This window comes from Cnephaeus nilssonii, assembly GCF_951640355.1.
Source record: "Cnephaeus nilssonii genome assembly, chromosome: 20".
NCBI classification, from domain to species: domain Eukaryota; kingdom Metazoa; phylum Chordata; class Mammalia; order Chiroptera; family Vespertilionidae; genus Cnephaeus; species Cnephaeus nilssonii.
In genome coordinates, this window is record NC_137091.1 from 20,310,283 (window position 1) to 20,338,160 (window position 27,878).

Here is a 27,878-nt window from a genome sequence, read left to right on the forward strand (position 1 = left end):
CCCTCCCTCCCTCCTTCCCATTCCCTCCTTCCCATTCCCTCCTCCCTTCCTCCCTCCTTCCCATTCCCTCCTCCCTCCCTCCCTCCTTCCCATTCCCTCCTCCCTCCCTCCCTCCTTCCCATTCCCTCCTCCCTCCTTCCCATTCCCTCCTCCCTCCCTCCCTCCTTCCCATTCCCTCCTCCCTCCCTCCCTCCTTCCCATTCCCTCCTCCCTCCCTCCCTCCCTCCCATTCCCTCCTCCCTCCCTCCCTCCTTCCCATTCCCTCCTCCCTCCCTCCCTCCTTCCCATTCCCTCCTCCCTCCTTCCCTCCTTCCCATTCCCTCCTCCCTCCCTCCCTCCTTCCCATTCCCTCCTCCCTCCCTCCTTCCCATTCCCTCCCTCCCTCCTTCCCATTCCCTCCTCCCTCCCTCCCTCCTTCCCATTCCCTCCTCCCTCCCTCCCTCCTTCCCATTCCCTCCTCCCTCCCTCCCTCCTTCCCATTCCCTCCTTCCCATTCCCTCCTCCCTCCCTCCCTCCTTCCCATCCCCTCCTCCCTCCCTCCCTCCTTCCCATTCCCTCCTCCCTCCCTTCCCCCTTCCTTCCTTCCTTCTTTCCTTCCTTCCTTCCTCCCTCTTTCTTTTTCCTTGTGTTCATTTTTTCAAATATATAACTGTTTTAATGAGATATTACTCAAATCCATACACCCATTTAAAGTGTACAATTCCAGCCCCAGCCAGTTTAGCTCAGTGGACAGAGTGCCAGCCTGTGGACTGAAGGATCCCCAGGTTCAATTTTGGGGGCTCAGTCCCCAGTAGGGGGCCTGCAGGGGGCAGCCAATCAATGCTTTTCTTTCATCATTGATGTTTCTGTCTCTCTTTCCCTCTCCCTTCCTCTCTGAAATCAATAAAAGTATTTTTTTAAAAAGATTCTGTGCTTAGCTTACTATTCTATACCTTTTAAAAATAATAATAAAATGAAGTGTATAATTCCATGGCTTTTGGTATATTTTCATAGTTGGGCCATCAGTTTTAGAACATTTTCATCACCTCCCCACCCCCACCCCCCAAAAAAAATTCTATACCCATTTACAGTCACTCCCAGCTTCTCCCAGGCCCTGGCAACCCGTAGCCTACATTCTGTCTCTATGGATTTGTCTACCACATTTTCCAAACGGAATCACAGAACATGCGGACTTTGCATTTGGTTTCTTTCATTTAGGATAATGTTTTCAAGGTCCCTCCAGGTGGTCCCATATGCCAGGATTTCATTCCTTTTATGGCTAAAGAAGATCCCATTGGCTAGATATGCCACATTTTAATCAGTTGTCTCCACTGTTTTGGCTGTTATGAAAAATGCCGCTATAAACATGAGTTACACGCTTTTTTTGTGTGGATGTATGTTTTCATGTCTCCTGGGTATGTCCCTGAGAGTGGCATTTCTGGGTCATATGGTGACTTTATGGCCAACCCTCTTAGGAGTCGTTTTCCGAGCTGTTTTCCAAAGTGGCTGCACCATTTGACATTCCCACCGGCAGTGTAGGAAGGTTTCAGTTTCTCCATACGCCTGTCATCACTTGTTATGATGGGCCCTTTTTAGTATCACCACCCTGCAGGGTGTGAGGTGGCACCTCATGGTGTGTTAGGGAGGCCTTGCTGCTGAAACCTGTCTGGCACAGAAACCAGTTCGGCACACAATGGAGGCCTGAGTGCCGGGGCTTCAAGGTTACACGTCTCCATCAGTGGGCGGAGTCTGCTGAGCCAGGGCTCCCAGAGGTGCAGGGTGGCCACACCATGCCCTGCCCACCTTGGGGAAAGCATCTAGGATGTGTGATCTTCTGACCGAACGTGGATCACGTTCTGGGGGTAAGTAGAGACAGGAAATGCCCGGATTGCAGTTGGAGGCAGCGGGGAGGAGGAATGCGGTCTGGCTGGGCCGTTCCGGCCCCGACCTTTGGAAGGTGTCATTTGAGTGCTGCCCAGAATCAAATGACCTCCTCCACCACGCTGCCCCGCTGTCTGAGATTCTACCACATTCCCGGGGCGACGTAAATAAGGTGCCGCCTTTTTAAAAATGCGGATACCTCTGGGAGGGGTAGGCCTCTTGCAAGAAGTCATTAACTTATGGTGATGAACTTATCAGATGCCGCCCCACACCCTGCGGAGACAGGGCTTGGGGAAAGTGGGAGTTTTGACTCATTGGGAAGGGCGGGCACGGGGTGGGAGGGAGTCTGGCTGAAGGGGGGTAGCACTGCGCAAGGGGCACTGTTCCCGGATGCCAGGATGGCCAGGTGAATAGGTGGGGAACAGGATCCTGCTGGGAGAGTTTTCACCTTCATTCATCAAGTGATTAGTTTATTATTCACCTGCTGTGCTAAGTGTTTTGCATACAATTTTTAAAATACATACATATATATATATATATATATATATATATATATATATATATATATATATATATTATTGATTTCAAAGAGAAAGGGAGAGGGAGAGAGAGAGAGAAACATCAATAATGAGACAGAATCATGGATTGGCTGCCTCCTGCATGTCCACTACTGGGGATTGAGCCCTGACAGGGAATCAAACTGTGACCTCCTGGTTCATAGGTCGATGCTCAACCACTGAGCCACCTCGGCCCGGCCAATTTTTTTCCATTTTATTTGTTTAAACGAACACGTGTGTAGCACCACGTACCACTACCTATCTCTCACACTCTCCATGCCACATCAGATTGATCACAGATGCCCCCCATTTGACCATTTCTCGCCTCCTGCCCAGCCACGCCCCTCACTGGTTTACTGCACATTTCCGCCCCCCCCCCCCCACTTTCCCGCTTCTGTACTTGGAGTCCCAGCAATCCTTTGCATGTGAAATATCCCGGTGGCTCTCAATCCTTGTCACTGGGAAAACTAAAGTCTTCACAATGGCCTACCAGCTGCTACCTGAGCTCTGCCCTTCCCGGGCTGACATCATCTGCCCTCTGGCTCAGCCGCAGGACGCCTGCTCTTCTGTTCCTCAAACCCACCAGCGTGCGTGCTCGGGGCCCCTGCGCGGGCTGCAGTGTTTTGCCCAGAACATTCCTCTGCCAGAACCTGCATGGCTCATCCCCTCACTTCCTTCAAGTCTCAGCTTCAATGTCACCTCCTCGGAGAGGTCTTTCTTCACACTCCATCCTCCACCTCAAAGGGTCCTGCGTGTGCTGGATCGCTCCCTGTCAGAAAAGACGGTTACAAATACAGGAAGGGGCCCAGCCAGTGTGGCTCAGTGGTTGAGCGTCGACCTGTGAACCAGGAGGTCATTGTTTGATTCCTAGTCAGGGCACATGCCCAGGTTGTGGGCTGGATCCCCAATGGGGGGCGTGCAGGAGGCAGCCCATCCATGATTCTCTCTCATCATTGATATTTCTCTCTCTTTCTTCCTCTTCCTTCCTCTCTGAAATCAATAAAAATATGTACTTTAAAAAAGGAACAAATAGAGGAAGGGGAAACTAGCATGGGTTCTATGGTGTTAGATTGGAATTGGGGATGTAGAGTGAACTCATGGTTTCCAATAGACACAGATATATATAGACATGAATACAGATGGCAGTGTGTGTGTGTGTGTGTGTGTGTGTGTGTGTGTGTACATACATATTGCTCTAGCTCAGTCGCCTGGAGAAGGCCTGGGAGCAGCAATAACAGTCCAAGAACAGTGAGCATACCTCGTGCCCAGATCTTGGCTTCTAAATCCTATCCTCCACTAAAGGGAGCAGCACCCCTCCTCCCCCCATTGGGGAACTGATTGATTCAGGCCTGGGGCAGGGAAAGTACAAGATGGGCCTGGAGCGCCTTCTGTACCAAAAATAAGAAAGTGCCCGAAGGATGATGGAGCCCATCGGAAGGATTCAGGAACCAGCAAGAAGAGCCAAACATCACAACAACTAACTGAACATCAAAATGGCCAGTGACGCCCCAGCCGGCTTGGCTCAGTGGATAGAGTGTCAGCCTGCAGACTGAAGAGTTGTGGGTTCGATTCCGGTCGGGGGCACATGCCCGGGTTGCGGGCCCAAAGGCCCAGAGTGGGTGTGCTATCCCCATAGAGGGTGTGCAGGAGGCAGCTAATCAGTGGTCCTCTCACATCATGGGTGTTTCTCTCTCTCTCTCCCTCTCCCTTCCTCTCTGAAATCAATAAAAATATATTTTTAAAAAATAACCAATGACAATAACTGATTATATATAGCTCACTGAATAAAATAAGAGTCCACAAGTCCACACCAATGTAAATAAATAAACAGAAAGTTTGAGCAAGACTGGGATAATTACACAATTTTCAAAATATCCCCATAAAGTATATATTTCTTTAAAGGACAAAAAAAAAAAGTAACTTTATGGTGGAGAAATCTGGCAGATGCCACCTTGATAGTCACAGTGATTGGAGTTCATACCTCAAGTAGAATGGGACGAATAGAAATTGCACGCTCCCAGTCACGGGAGGAGAACACAGCATAGTTTCTGTAATATTTCTGCCAAAATTACATAATCTGAATCGAACCATGAAGAAACATCAGATAACCGCAAACGAAGGAATGGGCTGCGAAGCCGCTGGCCTATGGTCTTTGAAAAGCAACTGAGGCGCTATTCTAAACCGAAAGGAATTAAAGAAACAGGACAACTTTAACTCTGTGTTGATGGATGTTACCTAGACTTAATGTGGTAATCATTTCCCAATATATACATATCCAACTAATATTCTGTAATGTCAATTACACCTCCATTTTAAAAGCTCCCCAATCTCCATTTCAGAGTCTTCTATCCAAATGTCCTAAGGCGAGGAAGAGTGGGGCCAAGCACAGGGGGGATGCCCGGGGTCAGGAGGGTTCCCGCATATTCATTTGCCTCCGACCATCACAGCAGCTGGTCCTTCTGAAGAGCAAACGTTCCTGCGTCAAAATAGCACCAACTGGCCCTGACCGCTTAGGCTCAGTGGATAGAGCGTCGGCCTGCGGACGGACTGAAGGGTCCCAGGTTCGATTCCGGTCAAGGGCATGTACCTTGGTTGCGGGCACATCCCCAGTAGGAGGTGTGCAGGAGGCAGCTGATTGATGTTTCTCTCTCATCAATGTTTCTAGGTCTCTATCCCTCTCCCTTCCTCTCTGTAGAAAATCAATAAAATATATATTTTTTAAAAAATAGCACCAACTGCTGAAACCGGTTTGGCTCAGTGGATAAAGCGTTGGCCTGCGGACTGAAGGGTCCCAGGTTCGGTTCTGGTCAAGGGCATGTACCTTGGTTGCAGGCACATCCCCGGTAGTGGGTGTGCAGGAGGCAGCTGGTCGATGTTTCTCTCTCATCAATGTTTCTAGGTCTCTATCCCTCTCCCTTCCTCTCTGTAAAAAAATCAATAAAATATATATATTTTTAAAAATAGCACCAACTGTACAGTGACAAGCGAATACCTGTGATTTCTACTGGTGACACACTCACAGGTACTGCTCATACTGTACGGGCTTCGTTGTTGTCTCTTGTCTACATTATAAGTGGAAGGAAACGCTACCTTTTACTTAGCCGTTAGTGAAGCCCTCGCCCGTTTTTCTCAGTGGTGAGAGCATCGGTCCACGGATGGAAGGGTCGTGGGTTCAATTCTGGGTCAGGGTGCGTGTGGGAGGCAACTAATCGATGTGTGTCTCTCACATCAATGTTTCTCTCTCTCTCTCTCTGTCTCTCCCCCTCCCTTCCACTCTAAAAACCAATGGAGCCCTAGCTGGTTTGGCTCAGCAGATAAAGCGTTGGCCTGTGGACTGAAGGGTCCTGGGTTCGATTACAGGCAAGGGCACGTGTCTGGGTTGCGGGCTCAATCCCCAGTAGGGGGCATGCTGGAGGCAGCCAATTAATGATTCTCTCTGATCATTGATGTTTCTCTCTCTCTCTCCCTCCTCCTTCCTCTCTGAAATATATATATATATATATAATAAAATAAATAAAAACCAATGGAAAAAATATCCTTGAGTGAGGATTGATCAAAAAAATAAAAATAAAAATAGAGGTTAGTGAAAAAAGGTGTCATCTTTTTCATCCAAGTTTATGAAGGCGCTGAGTTTTAACCAACCCGGGTGAAGGACCCCTGGGTTCGCTCCTGGCAAGCCTGACAGCCCGGATATCCCTGCAGGAAAGGACCCACAGACAGTCTGTGTCCTAGGAGACGCTGCGGGCTGCTATCAGCGCAAGAGCGCTGGGCATCAAGACACAGAAGGGTGGCAGTGAGCTCCATCTGGAGAGAGAGCCAGACGGACTTGGTGATGGTTGGGACGTGGGAGTGGATGGTGATGCTGAGCAATTGGGAAGAGCAGTTGGGCAGGGAGAGGGTGGATGTTTGCAAAGTGCAATGGCTTTGCCAGGGGGAGTGGTGCCTGCTACTGTAGATTCCAGCCCACTCCCCTCCGAACGCCCCCGGAAACTTCCGAGTGGGCGTGGCCCTCAGGAAGTAGGCCTGCCCTCCCTACTACCTCACAGCTCCAGGATTTAGGATCCATTCTGCATTCCTACTCCTGCCCCTCAAAAATGCAAATCCCTTTTGAAGAGCTCTCATTTACATTTTGGTTTGAATGAGTTTATCCTTCTTTCCCAGAGAGTAGTCGCCCCCATGCCCCGCCCCCACCTCTTGCCAGAAGCTCAATGAACTCAAACTCCCCCAGTCAGACAAGGCTGAAAAATAAAAGGGGACCCACTAGCAGAAGATTTCTGTTTCTATTGCTTCAAGCTTGGACAGGCTGGGCCCCATCCCCTCCTGTCCACTCCCCACTCGAGGGCATTTTCTGGGCAAAGGGCAGAAGGGGTCACACTGTGAGGATGATTTGGGGGGGAAATCAGTAAGTGATTTCCCTAAACAAGTTGTGTGCAAATGTCCCCAGGTGCAGTGCAGCCAGGGGGGCCCCAATGGACACATTTTATTAACCTGCCTGGGGCAGTAGAGACACCCGGAGCGAGAGCCCAGCATTCCCGGGAGACTCCTGGGGTTACGGAGAGAACCGAAGACCCTCCTGCTGACCACTGTTGGGGGAAGGGCTAGGTTAGTCAACAGCCTGCGAACATTGGTTAGTTTTTATGGACTATAAAGGTAAAACCAAATGAGTCCAAGATCCAAAGGCAATGAATCTATTCCCTTCCCCAGTTCTTTTCCCATGCATTCATCACAGGCCCGAGAACTTAACCTACACCGGCACGTTGGTTTCCTGCTTTGAAACAAAGCAAAACAAGACAAAAGACCAGCCCTAGCTGGTTTGGCTCAGTGGATCGAGTGCCCGCCTACGTACTGGGCACGTGCCCAGTTGCAGGCTCGATCCCCAGTAGGGGGCGTGCAGGAGGCAGTCGATCAATGATTCTCATCGATGTTTCTGCTTCTCTCTCCCTCTCCTTTCCTCTCTGAACTCAATAAAAATATATTTTTAGCCCTAACAGGTTTGGCTCAGTGGACAGAGCGTTGGCCTGCAGACTGAAGGGTCCCAGGTTCGATTCCAGTCAAGGGCATGTACCTTGGTTGCGGGCACATCCCCAGTAGGGAGTGTGCAGGAGGCAGCTGATTGATGTTTCTCTTTCATCGATGTTTCTAACTCTCTATCCCTCTCCCTTTCTCTCTGTAAAAAATCAATAAAATGTATTAAAATATATATATATATATTTTTTTTTTTAAAAAAAAGACAAAAGAACATAGGTGGTGTTATGCATCCTTATTGAGTAGAAAAGGTGGGGAGAGTGGCATTATTCTACTTATCACAATTACTTGTGTTAACTTATAAAAATACTTATTAGCACCGAAACCGGTTTGGCTCAGTGGATAGAGCGTCGGCCTGCGGACTGAAGGGTCCCGGGTTCGATTCCGGTCAAGGGCATGTACCTTGGTTGCAGGCACATCCCCAGTGGGGGGTGTGTAGGAGGCAGCTGATCGATGTTTCTCTGTCATCGATGTTCCTAACTCTCTATCCCTCTCTCTTCCTCTCTGTGAAAAATCAAGAAAATATATTTTTAAAAAATAAAAAATAAATAAAAATACTTATTAGCCTGCCAGTGTGGCTCAGTGGTTGAGCATTGACCTATGAACCAGGAGGGCACGGGTTCGATTCCCATTTAGGGCACATGCCTGGGTTGCGGGCTCAATCCTCAGTGTGGGGAATGCAGGAGGCAGCTGATCAATGATTCTCTCTCATCACTGATGTTTCTATCTCTCTCTCCCTCTCCCTTCCTCTCTGAAATCAATAAAATATATCTATATATAAACCCACCTTATATAATAACATTTTTCTCATCACTAAAAATTCCCAATAATCATAAATTTTAGGGATGCCTATTACTTCACTGGAGGGACATACCACAATTTCTCTTACTGATCCCCCAATTTGGGATATTTAAGATGTTTTACACTGTCATGATTAAAGATGATGATTTTTATGATGAGTGTGTTTGGGTCTTTGGGGGTATATTGAATCATAAGAGGGTTAAGGAAATGGACTGGGTAGTCAGAAAGACCTAAGTTCAAATCCAGTTCCCCTCAGTTATCTGTGTCCTTAGAGTCTTAGTTTCTACACTGCAAAAAGGGAGCCCTTACAGCACACACAATCTTGTCGTCGAATTTTTTTACACAGTTTTCTTGAGATATAATTCACATACCATAAACTTCATCATTTAAATGCAATGGGTTTTAGCCTCAGGATTTTTTCAAGACTCAATGATATTGAACATATATGTAAATTGTCACCACTATTAATAATTTTTTTTATCATAATTGACATTATTTTCTTAGACTATGTTCTTAGGACCTCTTAAATAGGTTGTGGAAATAGGCCTTGTGGAGATAGGAGGTGTTCTTCTGAGGATTTAACATTTTTGCTCGTCTTGGTTTTGGTTTGGGTTTTTTTAGAGGGGTGTTTGGATAGAATTTGGAGTCATAGGAGAAGTTGGTATCAAATTGTTGGGCTATTTGACTCATGATGCCCTCTTTCCTCTCTCCTGTATAACCTGAATTGTACTCAACCCTCAAACCCACACACACAGAGTAATTAGGGGAAGTTGATTCTGGTTCAATGAATAACCCCTGTCCTGCCACACACACACACACACCCTGCAGAGCCACCTTGAGACTTATGCCTTCAGTGAGGGTTGCAAGCTACCATCTCTAATTGCCCATCTTTAAAAAAATTATATATATATGTATACACACACACACACACACACACATATATTTCAGAGAGGAAGGAGAGGGAGAGAAAGACAGAAACATCAATGATGAGAGAGTCATTCATCAGCTGCCTCCTACACACCCCCTGCTGGGGATTGAGCCAGCACCCCCAACCATTATGCCCTGACTGGGAATCGAACCATGATCTCCTGGTTCATAGGTAGATGCTCAACCACTGAGCCATGCCGGCTGGGCTAATTGCCCATCTTAATTCGCACCAAGCACACTGATGGAGGGCTGGTAAGGAGAGGTGGTGCGTCTCTGCCAATTCCATGGGGTGGCCATGCTACCTACCCACAAACCATGCAAACATGTTCCATTCGGCCGTGGGAGGACTGACTGCAGGTTTCAGGGCTGAGGTCGGGAAGTGTCAGCCCAATCCAGGAGCATGTTGCACCAGAGTGGTGTGTGGGTGAACCCTCAGGCATGGCTGCAGGTGTGGAGCAGGTTACGTGAAGTGAGATGGGTGTGGAGTGTGGGTTCAGTGGTGAGGATCAGAGGACGGGGCAGGGAAGGTGGATGGAGTCAGAGGTGGGCGAGGGTGGAGGCAAGGAATTAGGCCCCAGTTGGGGGGTGGACCTGGTGGTTAGACCAGTGGTTTGCAACCATTTTTAGGTCATAGATCCTTTGAGAATCTCATGGATGCTAAGGAAAGAATACGTGTGTGCGTGCGCATGCACACACACACACAAACACACACACAAATTTGCACATAGTGTTGGAGGTTTTTGGAACCCATAAAGTTCATACAAGGATTCCAGATGAAAGACTGTTGAGCTTCAAAAGGAAGGTGGGGGAGGGTGAGTGGGAGGAGATCAACCAAAGAACTTGTATGCATATTTGCATAACCCTTGGACACAGACAATAGGGTGGAGGCCTTGGGTGGGGGCGGGCTGGAAGGGGTCAATGGGGGCGGGGGGGGGGGGGGGAGACATATGTAATACTTTCAACAATAAAGATTTAAAAAAGAAGAACTGGTCTTGTCTAGTTTGCAAAAACTTGTCAGGAAGAAATCCTAAGGCTGTGTTAAGAGGTTGAGAAGGGCCCTGGCCGGGCAGCTCAGTTGATTAGACTCTAACCATTAGAGCATCCATCGTCCTGATACACCAAAGGTTTCGGGTACGATCCCTGGTCAGGGCACAAGAACCAACCAATGAATGCATAGATAAGTGAAGTAACAAATGGATCTCTCTCTCTCTCTCTCTCTCACTCACTCTCTCTCTCTCTCTCTCTCTCTCTCTCTCTAAAATAAGTAAATACATATTTAAAAAAGAGATTGAGAGTGTTTGTGTCTTCCTGTGTGACAGAGATTTACGGAGGTTTGCAGGTTTGGGAATTAAATTCCAAAGTTCACTTAGTTCACAAATGCTTCATTTTCTTCCAGTTTTTATTTCCAAAATGGTCAAATCTGCCAAAATATCGCAAGCTCCTGAGGTCCAACCGAACTCTCCAATGGCTGACATGTCTCCTGGTTGCTCCAGGAGCCCATGTGTCTCCGGAGAACCTTGGGAGGGTGAGCTGCAGATCCGATGGCACTTCTTCCCTAAACGCCCGGCATGTAACTTCTCAGATCAAGAGATTCTCCTGCGTAACCACAGTATATGCCTCACCCTCACAACCGGGAACAATACTGTTACGTAACGTATATCCCCTATTCAGATTTCCCCAGCAGTCCCAGGAGTGTTCCTTTAGCTGTGTGCTTTTCCTTCCCTTCCTTCCTCCTCCCTCCTTTCCTTCCTGCCTTTTTTATCCAGGACCCAATCCAGATACAGAGCATCATTGTTGTATCTCTCAGGCTGCTTTAATCAAGGACACTACTTCTGACTTTCGTTTTTTCTTTTGTGATATTGAAAAAAAAGGTTTTTTTAATCCTCACCCGAGGATATGTTTCCCATTGATTTTTCAGACAGAGTGGAAGGGAGGGAAGAGGGGGGAGAGAGAAAAACATTGATGTGAGAGAGACACATCGATTGGCTGCCTCCTGCACACGCACCCTGGGGCTGGGGATTGAGCCTGCCATCGAGGTACATGCCCTTGACCAGGAATTGAACCCAAGACCCTTCAGTCTAGGGGCCGAGGCTCCAACCACTGAGCCAAACTGGCCAGGGCGTGACATTGACATTTTTGAAAGTCAGGCTAGCTGTTGTAGAGCGTGCCCCCCAGTTTGAATTTGTCTGATTGTGTCCTTGTGATTAGATTCAAGTTGAGCATTTGGGGCAGATGCCATGTTCCTTCTGGGTGCATCATGTTAGAGGGCCAGTTGGTCCTTGTTGAAGATAAGTTTGTTCATGGTTAAAGTTTTGAACTCTGGGTTCCCCTTCGGAATTAGTAAGTGAGCTGTGGGGTTACACTGTGTTCATTGAAAGCCTCCGACTGTGGCAAATGCTGGGTGAGTCAGGGATGAGCAGACAGACTCAGTCCTTGCTCTCATGCTGTTTTTACAGAAAGTTAGGAAACAAATAAAAAATTGCAAAATATGCCTGCTAGACAGTGTTCTAAGTGTCTTACATGGATTACCTTGCCTTATTCTCCCCATCGACCTGTTTTTATGCTGTAAAATCTGCAGCCCAGAGAAGTTAAGTTATTGGCCCAAGGTCACACAGCTTGTGAGGAGCAGAGCTTTGGTTCAAACCTGGATGGATCTGACTCCACAGTCCCTGCTCTTAGCCATATCGAGAAAGAGAAAGCAGGGTTTCATCTAGAAACAGACTGTGCGAAGGGATTGGGGTCAGAGCAACCTGGGCTGAGTGAGGAAGTTCTCTTGATAAAGGATGTGGGATAGGAACACAACACAAAAGAAAGGCCCGGAGGATCAAAGAGAGAAGCGTGCTAAGGGCTAGAAGACAGCATGCTAATGTAGGCCCACGTTTGGTTGGCCATTCCGCCCTGGTCCATGCCAACCCCTAGCCCGTCCCTTCAGGCAGGACTCTCACAATCCTCCCGCTCGCCATCCTCCCAAACAAATCCGGGAGGAATCTACCTAGTCTAAGTGTCTCCCACAAATTGCTTTTATTTTTTATTTTATTTCCCCCCCCCCACAAATCGCTTTTAAAAAATATTTATTAAATTGATTGGGGGTGCCATTGGTCAACATGAACATAATAGGTTTCAGGTGTGGGTTTCTATGTTACAAAATCTGTATATTGCACCCTGTGCCCATCACCCAAAGTCAAATCTTCTCCTGTCACCTTATATTTATTAGGACCACCCCCTTCTCTGCTCACCCCCACAAATTGCTTTTTTCATGACAAAGGGAAAAACAGGAACTTCACAGTGAGCAACTCCCCACCCCCACCCCAACTCCAGCTTAAGCAAGGGACCGATGTGAACATTCAGAGGGCTCTTAGGCAAGGGTCGGAAGGAAAAGGGTTTGTGAGGAAGGCTCTGGATGAAGGGGGAAGGGAAAGTCTTGGGAGAGACGAGTGTCTATAAGGGACAGGGCAGGCTCCATGGGGGAAGAGGGGTGTCCCGGGGAGGGATGGACACATCTTGAGGTGGGGAGTCATAAGAGCGACTCATTGGAGAGGACTTGATGGGAACAGTTTGGGGGCCAGGAGGTCAGAATAGGGTCCTTGTAGGAGGTCGGGTGGGTAACTCCGGATGAATAGAAGGTGGAGGGCTGCGGTAGGGATCCCGAAAAGGGTACTCGAGGGGTGAGCTCTGAAGCAGCACTCCGAGGGTGGGGAGGCTCTGGGCGCCCGTCCGCCAGACCGAGGAGTGAGCTCGGCAGCGGGTCTGGGCGGGGCGCTGAGGGCGGGGCGGCGGGTCCCCCCCGCGCGGCAGGGGGCGCTGTGAGCCGGGCGGCGCCGGGCCGGGCGGCGGCCGCTCCTAGAGAGAGCGGCCCTTTTTTCCGGGTTTCCTCCTCCTCCTCCTCTTTCTCCTCCTCCTCCTCCTCCTCCTCCTTCTTCGCCGCGGCTGCCCCTTTCCCGGCCGGCGGCCGCCGCTGCTGTGCCGCCGTCGCCGCCTCGGGCCGCGAGCCGAGCAGAGGCCGCCCGCGCAGCGCGAGAGCCGCCCGCCCGCCGCCCCGCCGGCCGCTCCAGGGCCCGGCCGCCCGGCCGGCGCCCCCCGCGCCCCCAGCCCGCCCGCCCGCTCGCCCGCCCCCGCGGGCCCGGCCTGGCGTGGCCGCCCGCCGCCGCGCTCCTCCTCCTCCTCCGGCCCGCGGCCCGCCGCCTGCTCCGCCCGCCGCCCCGCGCCCCGCGCCCCGCCGCCCTCGGCGCCCCCGCGGCGCCCCCCCGGTCCCGCCCGCCATGCCCGGCCCGGCCGCGGGCAGCAGGGCCCCGGGTCTACGCCGAGGTGAACAGCCTGAGGAGCCGCGACTACTGGGACTACGAGGCTCACGTCCCGAGCTGGGGGTAAAGCCGCCCGCCCCCCGCCGCCCCCCGGCCCCACCCGCCGGCGCCCCCGGGCCCACGCGTCCCGGCCCGCGGTGGGAGGTGGGGGGCAGAGCCCGGCCCCCCGTCGCCCTCGCCCCTTCTCCCTCTCCCCCCGCTCCCCTGAACCCCGAGGAATGCCCTCTGTGCGGGGAGAAGTGTGGGGTCCAGGGCCAGGCCCGGCGGAAGGGCGAGAGCGGCCCTTCTCCCACGTTGGGTTCGATGGGGTGGGGAGGCAACAGCTGTCCCCCCGGAGCTATTACAGGTCTCTGCCTGGTTTTTAGTTTTTTTGAAGTGAGTCTGGATGGGGGCAATTTTAACAAGACGCCCCGATTCTCAGAGCAGGCGCGAGGCATGGAGGGTGTGAAGTGCGGGGCAGGTGCCGGGGCGCCCCGGGCAGAGGGGGCCGGGGGGCCCCGCTCCCCCATCGCGATGGGCTCAGAGCAGGGCCTTTCTCCTTCCTCTCAACTTAGGAGGGAACAGTTAGGAGCTCGGTGCGGGGTGCGGGGAGCCCGGTCGGCGGGGCCGGGGGCCTTCGGGTGGGGAGCGAGTCTGTGGCTGGCGGACAGGCACTTCCAAGGGGTTGAAGCGTGGACGTGGCTCGGTGGGGGCGCCTGGTGGGCCTGTGCTTGGTGAACCCCAAGTCCTGGCATTGATGTGTCCCTCTTGCCTTCCACAGTAATCAAGATGATTACCAACTGGTTCGGAAACTTGGTCGGGGAAAGTATAGTGAAGTGTTTGAGGCCATTAACATCACCAACAATGAGAGAGTGGTTGTAAAAATTCTCAAGGTGAGTGTCTTATGAAGTGGCATTGCAACCCCCCCCCCCCGCACACACACACACACACACACACGGGTCAGAAGGGGGACAGACTCCCCCGGCCGCATTCTAGAGGGAGCAGTCCCCGCTCTCACTGTCCATGGCTTGGGTCTGATGTCCCCCCCAATTCCTTCTCCCACCCCATTTTCTTGGGAGAAAAGACGCAGGCCTGTTTCAAAGCCAAGCATGATAGATCAGGAGCATCCTTGTTTTGAAATGTAATTCCGCCCCCCCCCCCCTCACCCCCAAGTGAAAATCCCAAAGGGGCTCCATTTGGGACAAAATAAACAGGTATTCAGAAGAAAGAGAGGCCTGATGAGGGAGATCCCACCAGTCCAAGGGCTCCTTCGATGTTCTTTCCTCTTGGTGGCTCTAAGTTATTCCAGAAAGAAAGTTGGGAAAACTGGCAGCAGCTTCCAAGATGAGGTTTGCAGCCTGAATGGAGGAAATACCTCCGAGGATGATGGCTTGTTTCTCCTTTGGGGATAAAAGTTCCAGGTGGGTTGGATGGAGCGAGCCAGCTGCCCTGGAAGGGTTATTCGTTGTTGTTTTTTAATCAGCCAGTAAAGTGAAATTGGGAGCAATAGATGAGTACACTCATAATCGCTAAAATAATCATTGGAAACACCAGAGTCTGGGTTTGGTTTAGCACAGTGGTCGGCAAACTGCTGCTCTTTGGCCCCTTGAGTGTGGCTCTTCCACAAAATACCATGGCCTGGGCGAGTCTGTTTTGAAGAAGTGGCGTTAGAAGAAGTTTAAGTTTAAAAATTTGGCTCTCAAAAGAAATTTTAATCGTTATACTGTTGATATTTGGCTCTGTTGACTAATGAGTTTAGCAGCCTGAGTTTGACCTTTTGTCATCTCTTGGATGAAGACGCGTTCTTCGTGAGCATGAAGAGTTGACTAAATTCTCCTTTCGGTAACTGTGTCGCTTTCACACTGTTTTATAGAATGTACTAAAAAGTCATTCCTAGAATGGGTGAGGGGTCCTCCTCATTGCCAGATCACGTAGTGTGTGTGCGTGGAATTTAGTGAAATTTTGAGAAGACTAAAGAGGAGTTCATCTAAGCACTCTTACAGATGCACGATTTCCAGTGTGGACATTCTGCAGAGGCTCTGAGTGAGAATGTGGGGCTAAGAAGCTAGTTTTGTGTCTGAAGGACAGAGTTAGGGCACCTGTGTCCTTGTTTAATGTGAGGGGTCAGGCTTACACTCTGAAAATCACCTTTCAGAAAAGGGATCGACTCCTAGTACCATCCTAGCGTAGTGATGAGGCAGTGGAAAGAAATGAGCAGTTTTCAGTGCTGTCAGAAACGGGGTGAGAGGGAGAAGAGAGCTGATGTTAGAAGATGTGGAGTTTGACTCCCCTCCTCCCTAAATGGGAATTGCACCTACAAAGTCACATGGCCTTTTTTTTTTTTTTTTCACAAGTACAAATATTTAAAGAAAGGTTCCTTCCCGAGAGGTCACCTGGGGAAGCCATACAGTTTCCTCCTCTATAATGAGCGTAAATGTTTTGAATGTAAGCTACTTAGATTCTTTCTAGGAAGTAAGCAAGACATAAATTGAAATTAGCAATATCCATATTCCACTGCTGTGCATTCAGAAAGATGATTGCTTACTCGAAAGCAAATCCAGAAAAACGTCTAAACTTTTTTTCTTTAATATAATTTTTATTAATTTCAGAGAGTGATGAGAGAATCATTGATCGGCTGCCTCTTGCACGCCCACAACCTGGGCATGTGCCCTGACCAGGATCCTGGTTCATAGGTTGATGCTCAACCACTGAGCCACTCTGGCCCGGCAACATCTAAACTTTTGAGTGAGGGCAGCATTTTTCAAATGAGTGCAACTTCCTGCGTTTTTTTTTTTTTTTTTCTTTGAAAGGAACAGCATGAGGACAAATATGTGATACTTTAATCAATAAAGGAATTAAAAAAGAAAAAAGAAAGGAACAGCATTCAGATGTATGGATAAGTAACAGTACCTTCATTTAGGAGAGCATCACGTTGCTTGTTAGTCATCCTTTTAGAGGACTTTATAGGGTCCGTTGCTGATAGTTGTCCCCCTGTTGAGAAGATTTGCATTATACCTTGTTTAGGGAACCCAATATGGAAGCCGAAGGTTATTTTTACGGAGAGAAAAACCGAAGCACAAAAAAGAACTCATCTAACATCGCTATGTTGAACTGAGCCTTAGCCAGAACTCTTTCCTATTTCTTCCTGTCGCTTACTGCTCATTTTAGCATTGTAACGTCGAGTGCAGACTAAGGCCCAGTGTTCTGGAATAAGACTTGGGAGGCCCTGTGGAGCTCTAGTTAATGAAGTATTGTTTCTTGTTCTCGATGCACGTTCTTTTCAGGGTGCGGCATAAACCACCTTGCTTCCTCTGGTGAAAACTTCATTTACTTTAATGTTTTTCAAAGCGCTGTGGCATTTCTATCCAGATTTTTATTTGAAGGATAGGGTGAGAAACTACTGGTATTATTGTGGTTTTCTCATTGTTCTGACAGGCTGGATTAAAGTAGATTTAAAAAAAAAATTTTTTTTTAAGAGTAGTGCATTTATCCAAAGTTGTGCTCCTCTACTCAGAGAAGTTGAAAAAAAAATGTTTTAATCCTCACCCCAGGATATTTTCCCATTGATTTTCAGAGAGCGTGGAAGAGAGAGGGAAAGACAGAGAAATATCAATATGAGAGAAACACATTGATTGGTTGCCTCCTGCATGCGCCGGACCAGGGCATGGGCTGGGAAGGGGCCTGCATCCGATGTATGTGCCCTTGACCGGTATCGAACTTGGGACCCTTCGGTCCACAGGCTGACACTATCCATTGGACCAAACCGGCTAGGGCAGTGGTCGGGAAACTCATTAGTCAACAGAGCCGCAGTTTGCCAACCACTGGGCTAGGGCAAGAAGTTGAAATTTTGACTAATAACTACTATTGTTGTGTTTGGTTATAGGGAATTAGGTCCTTAACAGAGGTACCAGCTGCTCATAATTGGGAGAAATCTAGAAAAAGCCTCCTCTTCATGTAGGCCTAGTATATTTTAGCTGCAGTATATGAGAATTGCTGGATGATGAATGACCACAGGAATTTTATATCGTTTAATTTGCATCAGCAGATTTCTAAGCGTTTTATTGATCTAAACAAATTGGTTATTAAGAGGCTTTAGGAACTTAGAGATTGGTGAGCAGCCCTGGCCATTGTGGCTTAGTTGGTGGGGCGTCGTCCCGTGCACCAAAGGGTTACTGATTCAGTTCCCAGTTGATCAGTGTTTCACTCTCACATCCAAGTTTTTCTCTCTCCCTCTCCCTTCCTCTCAAAAAAAGAAAAAAAAAAAATTTGGTGAGTGCAATTTTATCGTCTATCCTGAAGTGAAATTCTGAGGCCGAAATCTTAAAACTTTCCAGTCTATGGGGTGTATATAGTATATATATATTTTATATATATATATTTTTTAGAGAGAGAAGCATTGATTTGTTGTTCCACTTATGTATGCATTTATTGGTTGCTTCTTGTATGTGCTCTGACTGGGGATAGAATCCACAACCTTGGTGTATCAGGATGATGCTCTAACCAACTCAGCTACCCGTCCAGGGCTGGTATATCTTTTGTGACAGAAATTGTTTTGAGGAGAAATGGGGGGTGGGAGATAGTAAGGGTTCACCTAGCAGGGCAGAAAGCCACTTTAGTGCCTGAAATTCCATCTTCTGATTCTGAAAAATACATTTTTCACTTCCTTTGAAGTGCTGCCTACGAAGGATAAAAGCATTTGTCCATTTTGGACACCTTTTAGCATTTTGTGAGCACCACTTGTGTGTGCATTTTAGCCCTTCTCGGGGTCCCTGGGACCCTTTAAGTTGAACGATTTCCTAATTAGGAGTTAAGAGCTGTGCCATATTTTTAAAAGCAAGACCCAGAGAGAGCATGCTGTGTGCTTAGGGTCAGGTGGTCAGGCGGTCAGGCGGGGAAGCAGCTAGGTTTAGGACTCTTCCTCTCCTGGGAGACAGGAGGAGCACAGTTAGGACATTTGTGGGATACTTGACTTCTTGATGTACTGGGAGGATGGACGCACACTCACTAGAAGTCAGAGTACTTGTTGCTGGTGATTTTTGGGGTACTCTTCTGAAAGGAAATACTTGAGTTTGGTGGCTGCTGGGTGAAGTGTGGATACAGATGGGGTTCTGATTTGTATCCTCAGCAGCACGTTTAATGCACAAGTGAATGTTCCTTTACTTTCGTGGTTTGAAGCCTCAGACCAGTGTTTTTACATTTTTAAATCCATACAGTTCCTCCAAGTCTCATGATCACTTGCCATTTTTAAGTTGATGGTTTATTCCTTTAATATATTAGGTATTTTTAGAGAGTAAACCATGTGTGGAAATAGTATCTTGATACCCATTTTTATGTATAGAGCATGGCTCCAGATGACTAATCTCTAGAGCCTACTTTTAGGATCTGCTGCCTCAAAATCAGAGTGATAGAGTGTGAGAAGTGCTAAAAATGGAGGGCAGAAGACGGGTTCTAGAAGCAGCTTAATTTATACCCCCTTGACTTTTTCCTCATCTGTAAAATGGGTATGCCTTTCTTGTTTAACTCACAGGGCTGTTGGGAGAATCAAATGAGATATAGATAAATGGGAAGGTAGAGGATAGTGTTTTAGTAATCTACAAAGTCGTTTTCTTTCCTGACAGAGAGAATCTTGGGAAACAAACTACCTGGATTCAGATGTTAATGCCAAAACTTAGAAGCTCTGTGTTCTTGAGCAGTTACTTAAACTCGGTGCCTCTGGATTAAAAATACTCAGAGTACTATTAAATGTTTGTGTGGTTTTTTTTAATCCTCACCCTAGGATATTTTTTCCATTGATTTTTAGAAAAAGTGGAAGGGAGAGGGAGAGACAGAGAGAGAGAGATCAATTGATTGCCTCCCGAATGCCCCAAAAGGGCCAGGAGCCTGCAACCGAGGTATGTGCCCTTGACTGGAATCGAACTCAGGACCCTTCAGTCTGCAGGACAACGCTCTATCCACTGAGCCAAACTGGCTAGGGCAGTACTATTAAATGTTGATTAAAATGTGCTTAAAACAGTGCCTGGCACTTACAAAGCAATACAAATAATAACAATATGCCACTTGGGGCAAGTGAATGGTTTTAGGGGACAGAACCAATAGTAGAAAGGACTACAGTTCTCACGATGAGATTCAAAAGGCCTGTTGTATGTATCACCTTTTTAAATAAAATAAAATAATTAAATCCTGAGAATAAACAGTTACCCTCAAGAAGCTGGTAATGTAATTGGAAAGATGAGACTTGAAAGATTAGGGGGAAAGTTGCTGTGAAGAAATAACATAGCTCAGATAGTGTTCACATTTAGGTCAGTTCCAGTAGATTTTAGAGATGCTACCAAGATGAAGTAAATGCCATCATCCAGGCTGAACTTCCTTCCTTCCTTTATCCTGCATTCCTGGCAGCCAGTGTTCTTTGTCATTTTTTATTGCAGATGATGAAATTTGTAACTTAGTGGGGCAATCATTGCTTTGGTAATGGAATAAAAGTAAATCCAGATTTGAAAGTTCTGAGCTGGAGTCCTGTCTGTCTTGAATTTATCAATTAATTTGAGATGTAAAAAAGTTAAAATGGAACTTTGCCTGTTAGTATTTGCTGTGATTTATTCTTATACCTTTGATGGTAGATGTTAGTGTATATATCCTATATAATAAAAGGCCAATATGCAAATTGATCGAATGGCGGAAGGACTGGTTGCTATGATGCACACTGACCACCAGGGGGCAGACGCTTGACGCGGAGCTGCCCCCTGGTGGTCAGTGCGCTTCCACAGGGGAGTGCCACTCAGCCAGAAGCCGGGCTCACTGCTGGCAAGTGCAGCGGCGGTGGCGGGAGCCTCTCCCACCTCTGCAGCAGCGCTAAGGATGTCCAACTGCCATGGGGAGCGGGCCTAAACCATCAGTCGGACATCCCCGAGGGCTCCCAGACTGTGAGGGCGCAGGCCGGACTGAGGGGCCTGTCCCCCGACCCCCACCCTGAGTGAACAAATTTCATGCTCCGGGCCTCTAGTTCAATCATAATTAAATGCTAATAATTGAAATCATTCTCAGATCTGGCTTTTTTAAAAAATATATTTTTATTGATTTCAGAGAGGTAGGGAGAGATAGAAACATCAATGATGAGAGAGACTCAATTGGCTGCCTCCTGCATGCCCCTTCTGGGCATATGCCCTTGACCAGAATCGAACCCAGGACCCTTCAGTCCAAAGGCCAACACTCTATCCACTGAACCAAACCAGCTAGGGCCTGGCTTTTTTAAAAGTAGCTCTCAGTAACTAAATAGGAGCGATTACTCACTGTCAACTTTTGTGTTTCCAAGTATGCCATTACTAAACCTGTCTTTTGTTTTAAAATTTGGAAGTGTTGGTACGTAGGGATAGAGAAAAAGTACCTTAGTCTTGGATTACATCGAACAAGGTTCTAAATAGCTGGGACTCTTCACCGAGTGGGCAGAAACCTGAAAAGGCCCTTCCTTCCTTCCTTCCTTCCTTCCTTCCTTCCTTCCTTCCTTCCTTCCTTCCTTCCTTCCTTCCTTCCCTTCCTCCCTCCCTCCCTCCCTCCCTCCCTCCCTCCCTCCTTCCCTCCTTCCCTCCTTCCCTCCTTCCTTCCTTCCTTCCCTCCCTCCCTCCCTCCCTCCCTCCCTCCCTCCCTCCCTCCCTCCCTCCCTCCCTCCCTTCCCTTTCCTTCCTTCCTTCCTTCCTTCCTTCCTTCCTTCCTTCCTTCCTTCCTTCCCTCCTTCCCTCCTTCCCTCCTTCCTTCCCTCCTTCCCTCCCTCCCTCCCTCCCTCCCTCCCTCCCTCCTTCCCTTCCCTTCCCTTCCCTTCCCTTCCCTTCCCTTCCCTTCCCTTCCCTTCCCTTCCCTTCCCTTCCCTTCCCTTCCCTTCCCTTCCCTTCCCTTCCCTTCCCTTCCCTTCCCTTCCCTTCCCTTCCCTTCCCTTCCCTTCCCTTCCCTTCCCTTCCCTTCCTTCCTTCCTTCCTTCCTTCCTTCCTTCCTTCCTTCCTTCCTTCCTTCCTTCCTTCCTTCCTTCCTTCCTTCCTTCCCAGAGCTTATGTACAGAAGATTTTAAATGAGTTTTCCCATTAAATATTCTCTCTAGGTGTATGCCAAAATTCCTTTCCTTTGAAACTTGATTTAATACTTTATTTCTTTTTAAAAGCTATGTGCCATTTTCTCTACTAGACTTTGAGTAAAAACCAAATTTTTGTTGTTTGGAAAACAGCTAAGCTGATTCAGTTAGAATCTTTTAAACACATAATCTTGGACTTGTAATAAATGAACCTTAGTTGGGAGAGACTTTTTCTAGCCTGCAAGATGAAATGATGAGATTGTCATGGAAATGTATGTATTTTCTCCACTGGCTGTTACTGATGGTGAATGAGTACAAACACTGGTGTAGAGAGTCAGAGCATCCTCGTTCCTGTAAAATTCATGATCTGTTTTCCTTAGGGTGCGAGGGTCCCCCCTTATCAATCCTCTCTTTTTCTCTCCAGTTCTATTTGTAGAATTTAAATGATCACTTTCACTCCCTGCGAGCTCTTTGGTTTTGTAGCTTCTGCAGCATCTCCTAGGTTCCGAGGAATATGCTGAGGCCAAAGGGAGTTACCTGTGTCTGGTTCCTGTAGAGAAAGGTGCCCGTGCTTTGGGGGACATGTCCTGGGCTGTAGGTCACTTTGCTTTTTCGCAATCCCTTGGTGTCTCGCCAGTATGCTAGGACTCCAGCTGTTGCATGACTCCGCCCTGCTGTCCCCAGTCTCTTGTTTGGGAAGTTGTTAGGTGACATTTGAGCAGCAAATATGTTTGCGTGCTCTGTAAGTTACCTTTAGACATAATGAAAGATATCTTCATCTTGCCCAGGAACAAGCTGCCTGTCTGACCTGTTGCTGAATAATAGGAGAGCCAAGCACAGCTTTATATGTGGCACCGTGATAAAAGCAACTCATTAATGGGTTACCCCTGCACAGTTCACCGGTAGAAAAGGAGGGCTTTGGGTGTATACTGGCTTCTGGCTGTGGCTGATTTTTTTAATGTTATTTTTGGTCCTCACCTGAGGATATGTTGTTATTGATTTTAGAAAGAGAGAGAAATCTCAATGTGAGAGAGAAATATTGATCTGTTGCCTCCCATATGTGCCCTGACCAGGAATTGAACCCGCAACCTTTTGTGTACGGCACAACACTCCAACCAACTGAGCCACCCAGCCAGGGCTGTGGTTGTTTTGTTTGTTGTTTCCTGTTACCACTCCCATAGATCTGTAATTGCTTTCCTAAAGTGGATGACAAAACTAGAATTTTCTTACATTGACTACACTGGTAGCATTGGCAGAATTTATAGATAATAACTAGCCTTCGTTTTTCTTTAAACTTTTTGACATAATTTCAGACTTGCAGAAGAGTTGCAAGAATTCCTATATATTTTTCACCCAGATTTCTCAGATGTTAACATTTGCTTTATTCTTCTCTCCTGTTCTCTTTCATACATGCACACACACACACACACACACATCTCTGTGTTTGTATTTATACTTATTTTACTTATTTTTTGAAAGTGCTTGAGAGGAAATTGCCGTCATCCTTCCTTTGGTGTGTATTTCCTAAAATCAAGGACAACTTCTTACATAACCCACAGTGCCAGGATCAAAAATCAGAAATTAGCATTGGTATGATGCTATTAGCTAAACTATAGTCCCCATTCACATTTGTCAGTTGTCCTTATATGTTCTTTATATAAAAGAAAATCCCAGATCATGTGTTGCATTCAGTTGTCTTATCTTTTTATTAGGGAACAGTTGTTCAGACTACTTATTGTGTAGAATGTCCTTCTGTGGCTTCAAGTTTGAATGCTTCCTTTTCCCAAAGTATTGAGCCTCCCTAATTTTGAAACTGGGAATAAGGAATAAGATGGCTAAGTGGAGATGGGGAAGGGACACCGTGGCCAGATCTGCTGGAATCCTGGCAGAGTGGAGTGGGCATGATCGCTGGCAGCTGCCATGGAAGGATGCAGCGAGATCCAGTCTCTCAGTTGAGCACCGCGTTTATAGGTGCTGCAGATGCTCGGTGTTTCATAATCTTCTCCCTCTCTGTTTGGTTCAAAGCTGTAGCTTAGTGACCAACAATAGATGGAGGTTTCTCTGACATGTGTATTATATCCTCCCCCTCCCCCTCCACCACCACTACCAACACCCACATACACACAGGCTTTTTATATCTTGTTTCATGGCCAATCCACTGGCCTCTGCCTGTGCTGTTGTAACAGTGTCTCAGTGATGGAATGCCCCTTTTCCTTAGTTATGTTAGTTATGTAGCCACACTAGGGAAATGAAAGCACAGTGGCTACCAGTGAGATCTGCAGTCTGACTGGATGTGATTCCTGCTCCCACTCTTTACTATTAGCCGTGTGACCCTTGGGCAAATAGCTCAGCGTGGCTGAATCTACTACATGGGAATTTTGTGAAGATGAAATATTACTAACTACAAATTTGAAAATAATAAAGCTGGCATTTATTGGGTGCTTACTATGTGCCAGTGCTGTGCTAAGTGCTTTATAAAACTTGTTGATTGTGATATGCTTATTTTCCTTCTTCAGACTCTTTAGCCCCCTTAAGATAAGAAGCAACATGTGTGCCCTAGCCGGTGTTGCTCAGTGGATAGAGCGTTGGCCTGCTGACTGAAAGGTCCCAGGTTCGATTCTGGCCAAGGGCACTTGCCCAGGTTGCAGGCTCGATCCTCCCCAGTAGGGGGCATGCAGGAGGCAGCCAGTCAATGATTCTCTCTCATCGATGTTTCTATCTCTCTCTCCCTTCCTCTCTGAAATCAGTAAAAAAATATATTAAGAAAACAAGAAGTAACGTGTAATGCCAGTATTTCTGATTAAAGTCTTGAAACTTTCCTGTCTCGCAGATTGAAAGATTAGCAGTAGCAGAGGTTTTCAATCACTGTTACCGATCCATCATCTCTTTGGGAATGGGATCTGTGGGGAATTTTTACTGGTGATTTCAGATCCTAGATATTAAGGAAACGGGAGTGGCGACAGGAAATGGGAGCCAGCAGCTGGGAAACAAGTTTGTAACTTGATGTCAGTGGACTGGTCTTCGCTCCTGGAAGACAAAATTACATGTAACTCATTGGAAGAGCAGGTGTCTCGCCATTTTGTTTAAGTTTTTCCGTTTGTGGGTGCATGATATACAGCTGTTCAGAGCTATAACATTTTCCACTTGGCAGTTAACCCAGTAAGCATTTTATTTTTAAAGTATGACATGGTGTTCAAAAATTTTAAGTGCCCTACTTAAAGATTTGTCATAAGCTATAAGTCTGTAAATTGTTTAACTTAATCCTATAAGTTCTTATGGGCAGATCCATTTTATCTCCATTTTTTTCTCTTCTAATTTAGATGTGCTCTTTAACATAACGGAGTGTACAAGATAGTGCACTATCCATTTGATTAGCTAACGTCGTTTTAAAGTTTTAATAATTTTCAAGGGAGTCTTACTTCTGATTACTCTTGTGTATTTAAGCCAGTGAAGAAAAAGAAGATAAAACGAGAAGTTAAGATTCTGGAGAACCTTCGTGGTGGAACAAATATTATTAAGCTGATTGACACTGTGAAGGACCCTGTGGTAGGTGCCTGATGGTTGGGGGAGAGAGAGTGTGTGTGTGTGTGTGTGTGTGTGTGTGTATGTGTATGAGTATGAGAGACAGACAAACAGAACCTGAAATATTATATAGTGAGGATGATTGTGTTTGTCTTTTCTACGGAATGATTTTGAAAACCAGAAAAAAAATCATGGTGGCCCAATGTGAAAGTAGCCACCACCACTTCGATAGAACCTAACATGTCTATTAGTTTGGCAAATCCCTGCCCAGGTGTATTACCTCATTGTCCTGATTCAGCTTACAAATGTTTGCTGACTATCTCCTTTAAGACCCTGTTTTTCTCCCAGTTTTGAAGCTTATTCCTACCAATCAGCATTATTTTACCTCCCATTGAAAATCTGGGGTCACAGAAGGAAGTACCGAGAATCTCCACGTGGATACCTGGCGTAGAGCGCTGAAAGGTCCCGGGCCCACTGACCTTCGAGGGGGCGAGCTTGCTGGTTCTCATACTGGTCTTTAATTCAGCATCCACTGTATATCCAGAAACATCGGAAATATTTTTGTTAAAATGTTTAATTTTGAGCCATTTTAGTGGTGCTGTTTATTTTTTTTGTCTCTTCCCGGGAGTGACTAAACCTTAAGTGTTTATTATTAACTAAGGCTTTTTTGGTATCGCTTCCCATCCCATTTCTGTTCTTCACCTGTTGTACCTCAAATATTTCTGTTCTCCCATGATAGCTTGAGTTTATTGTCTTTGCTTCTATCTGCTGAAGACATCCTCATAATAATGTGGTAGCTAACATGCGTGTGCCAGCACTATTCTGAGTGTTTAACTATCTCATCATGTAATCCTCACAGCAGTTCAGTGGGGGTAGGTACTGTTGTTGTCTGCATTGTCATACTGTGCAGATAAGATAACTGAAGTCTACAGAGGTTAAGTAATTTGCCCAAAATTACACAGGGCTGTTGAACTGAAGAATAAGGAAAGCTTTTTACTTTGGTCCCTGAAAAGACTGAGAAGGATGGTCATATTCTAGATCCCATCTAATTGGCACAAATATATCCCTGTCTCATCAGCTCAGATTGATTCTGCAGTGACATGGAGCTTGGTAATAGTTGTCTCACCGTTTTTGTAATCTGTTACTTAAATTGTGTGTGTGTGTTACACATATGTAACCAGTAAATTGAAGTGGACGAAACAACCAGGGAACCCTCCTCCCCCACCTGTAGAGAGGTCTGGTGGTGAAACCCTCTCAGCGTGGGCTGCTGAGGACCCTTTGGCCGGGACTGCCACTCATCCTGGCAAAGGCCCGTGTGGGTGCACTGTGGCCTGTCTCCTAGGTAACTTTCATCTGCTTCCTTCGGCAAAACTTCCCGGCTGGAAAGATTTCTAGGATGATTGTTTCTTCCTATAACGCTTTTAAGCCCCTGCTTTTCTCCCAATTTCTAAAGCTTATTACTGCCAATTCACATTATTTTACCTCACTTAAGTAAACTTGACATTTGAAAATCTGTTTACAACAAGGAAATATTGACTATTTTGTACTCATTGCATCAAAGATTATAGTGCTTTAAAAATACTTGAGGAAGTAATTCCACATTGTGGCTTACTGATAATTATAGATAATTTCCTTTCCGGTCCTGAAAAGACCTGTGCTAGAGCCCCAAGACCTATGATAATTCTATAAAATGCGTCTGGCTCGCTAAACCAAGATGAAAACATGTCACTCCTTTCATAGTTGGCAAACTGAAACCCTCAAGAGAATAAATCTTCGCATAATGTGCCAGGCCCAGTGGACAGGTTGGTCAGAGAATGTACTCCTTTTAAAAACAAACAAACAAAGAAACAAACAGAACTTTATTATGAAAAATTCCGACGATTTACAAAAGTAAAGTGAGTAATAGCATGAGCCTGCCTGCACACAGCACTCAGTTTTTAGCACTTAGCTGCTGGCCAACTTTGTTTCATCCATACCCCACCCACTTCCCCACTCTCCCATTGCCCACCATCTTGTTATTTTGAAGCAAATTCCAGGCATAAAATTTCAAGAGGAAATTTCTTGCTAGTCTCTCCCTGAGGGGTGAATCTTTTTCATCTAAGTGGGATTTGAGGATAGGTAGGTATGATAGAAGAAATTATATTTATTGTTTGAATACTTAATAATTATTTATATTTTTTTCTTGCAGTCAAAGACACCAGCTTTGGTATTTGAATATATCAATAATACAGATTTTAAGGTACGTATATACTTTTTCTTTCTGCTGTGGGGGTTTTGGGGATGAGTGGTGGCAATGAGTACTGCTGATACTCTAGAACACAAGGAGGGCAGAAAGGTCATTGGTGAGAGTAGGAAATAACACATTGGATTCCTTGTGAAATGACTCCAGGTTGCAGAAAGTGGTTAGGGCTCTTGCATTTGGTGTAGTTACTCATCACCCTTGGCCTCGCTTACTCTGGGAATAGCTGCGGGCTGGGTCTAAGCTAATGCCTCAATCTCTACCACTCCTGTTTTAGATGACAGCTTTAGGTAGATGTTGCCTTTGATTTTCTTAGGAATCTTGCTTACATTGCTGATAGGAAGTGATGAGCGGATGCAGGGCTCGTGAAAAGCAATACATTGGATTCAGACTCTCAGATGGTGTGTGTTTGTGCACATGTATACAGAGCAGATGACGCAGAAAAGCCCTGCCCTGGTTATTTACATTTCTTTTCTATATTTATTTATTTGCATTTGCACATTTTATTAAGATACCTGACTCTTAAATTATTTCTTTAACTAGAAGCATCTCTGGAGAGAACATGCACCATCTGTAGACATTTAAAGATACTCATTTTCCCTCTCCTGGAC

The 27,878-nt window shown here is 46.8% G+C and overlaps 1 protein-coding gene across 1 annotated transcript in view; it reads left to right on the forward strand.

Annotated features, from left to right (window-relative positions):
- Nucleotides 1-13,429: 13,429 nt before the first annotated feature.
- Nucleotides 13,430-27,878, forward strand: part of CSNK2A2 (casein kinase 2 alpha 2) — a gene marked incomplete at its 5' end in the record, with an annotated part of 38,233 nt that continues 23,784 nt past the window's right edge. Inside the window, 5 exon segments of the mRNA XM_079799894.1 lie at nt 13,430-13,459; nt 13,461-13,534; nt 14,232-14,343; nt 24,951-25,052; nt 27,217-27,267. Coding sequence (XP_079656020.1) covers nt 13,430-13,459; nt 13,461-13,534; nt 14,232-14,343; nt 24,951-25,052; nt 27,217-27,267 — 369 coding nt within the window.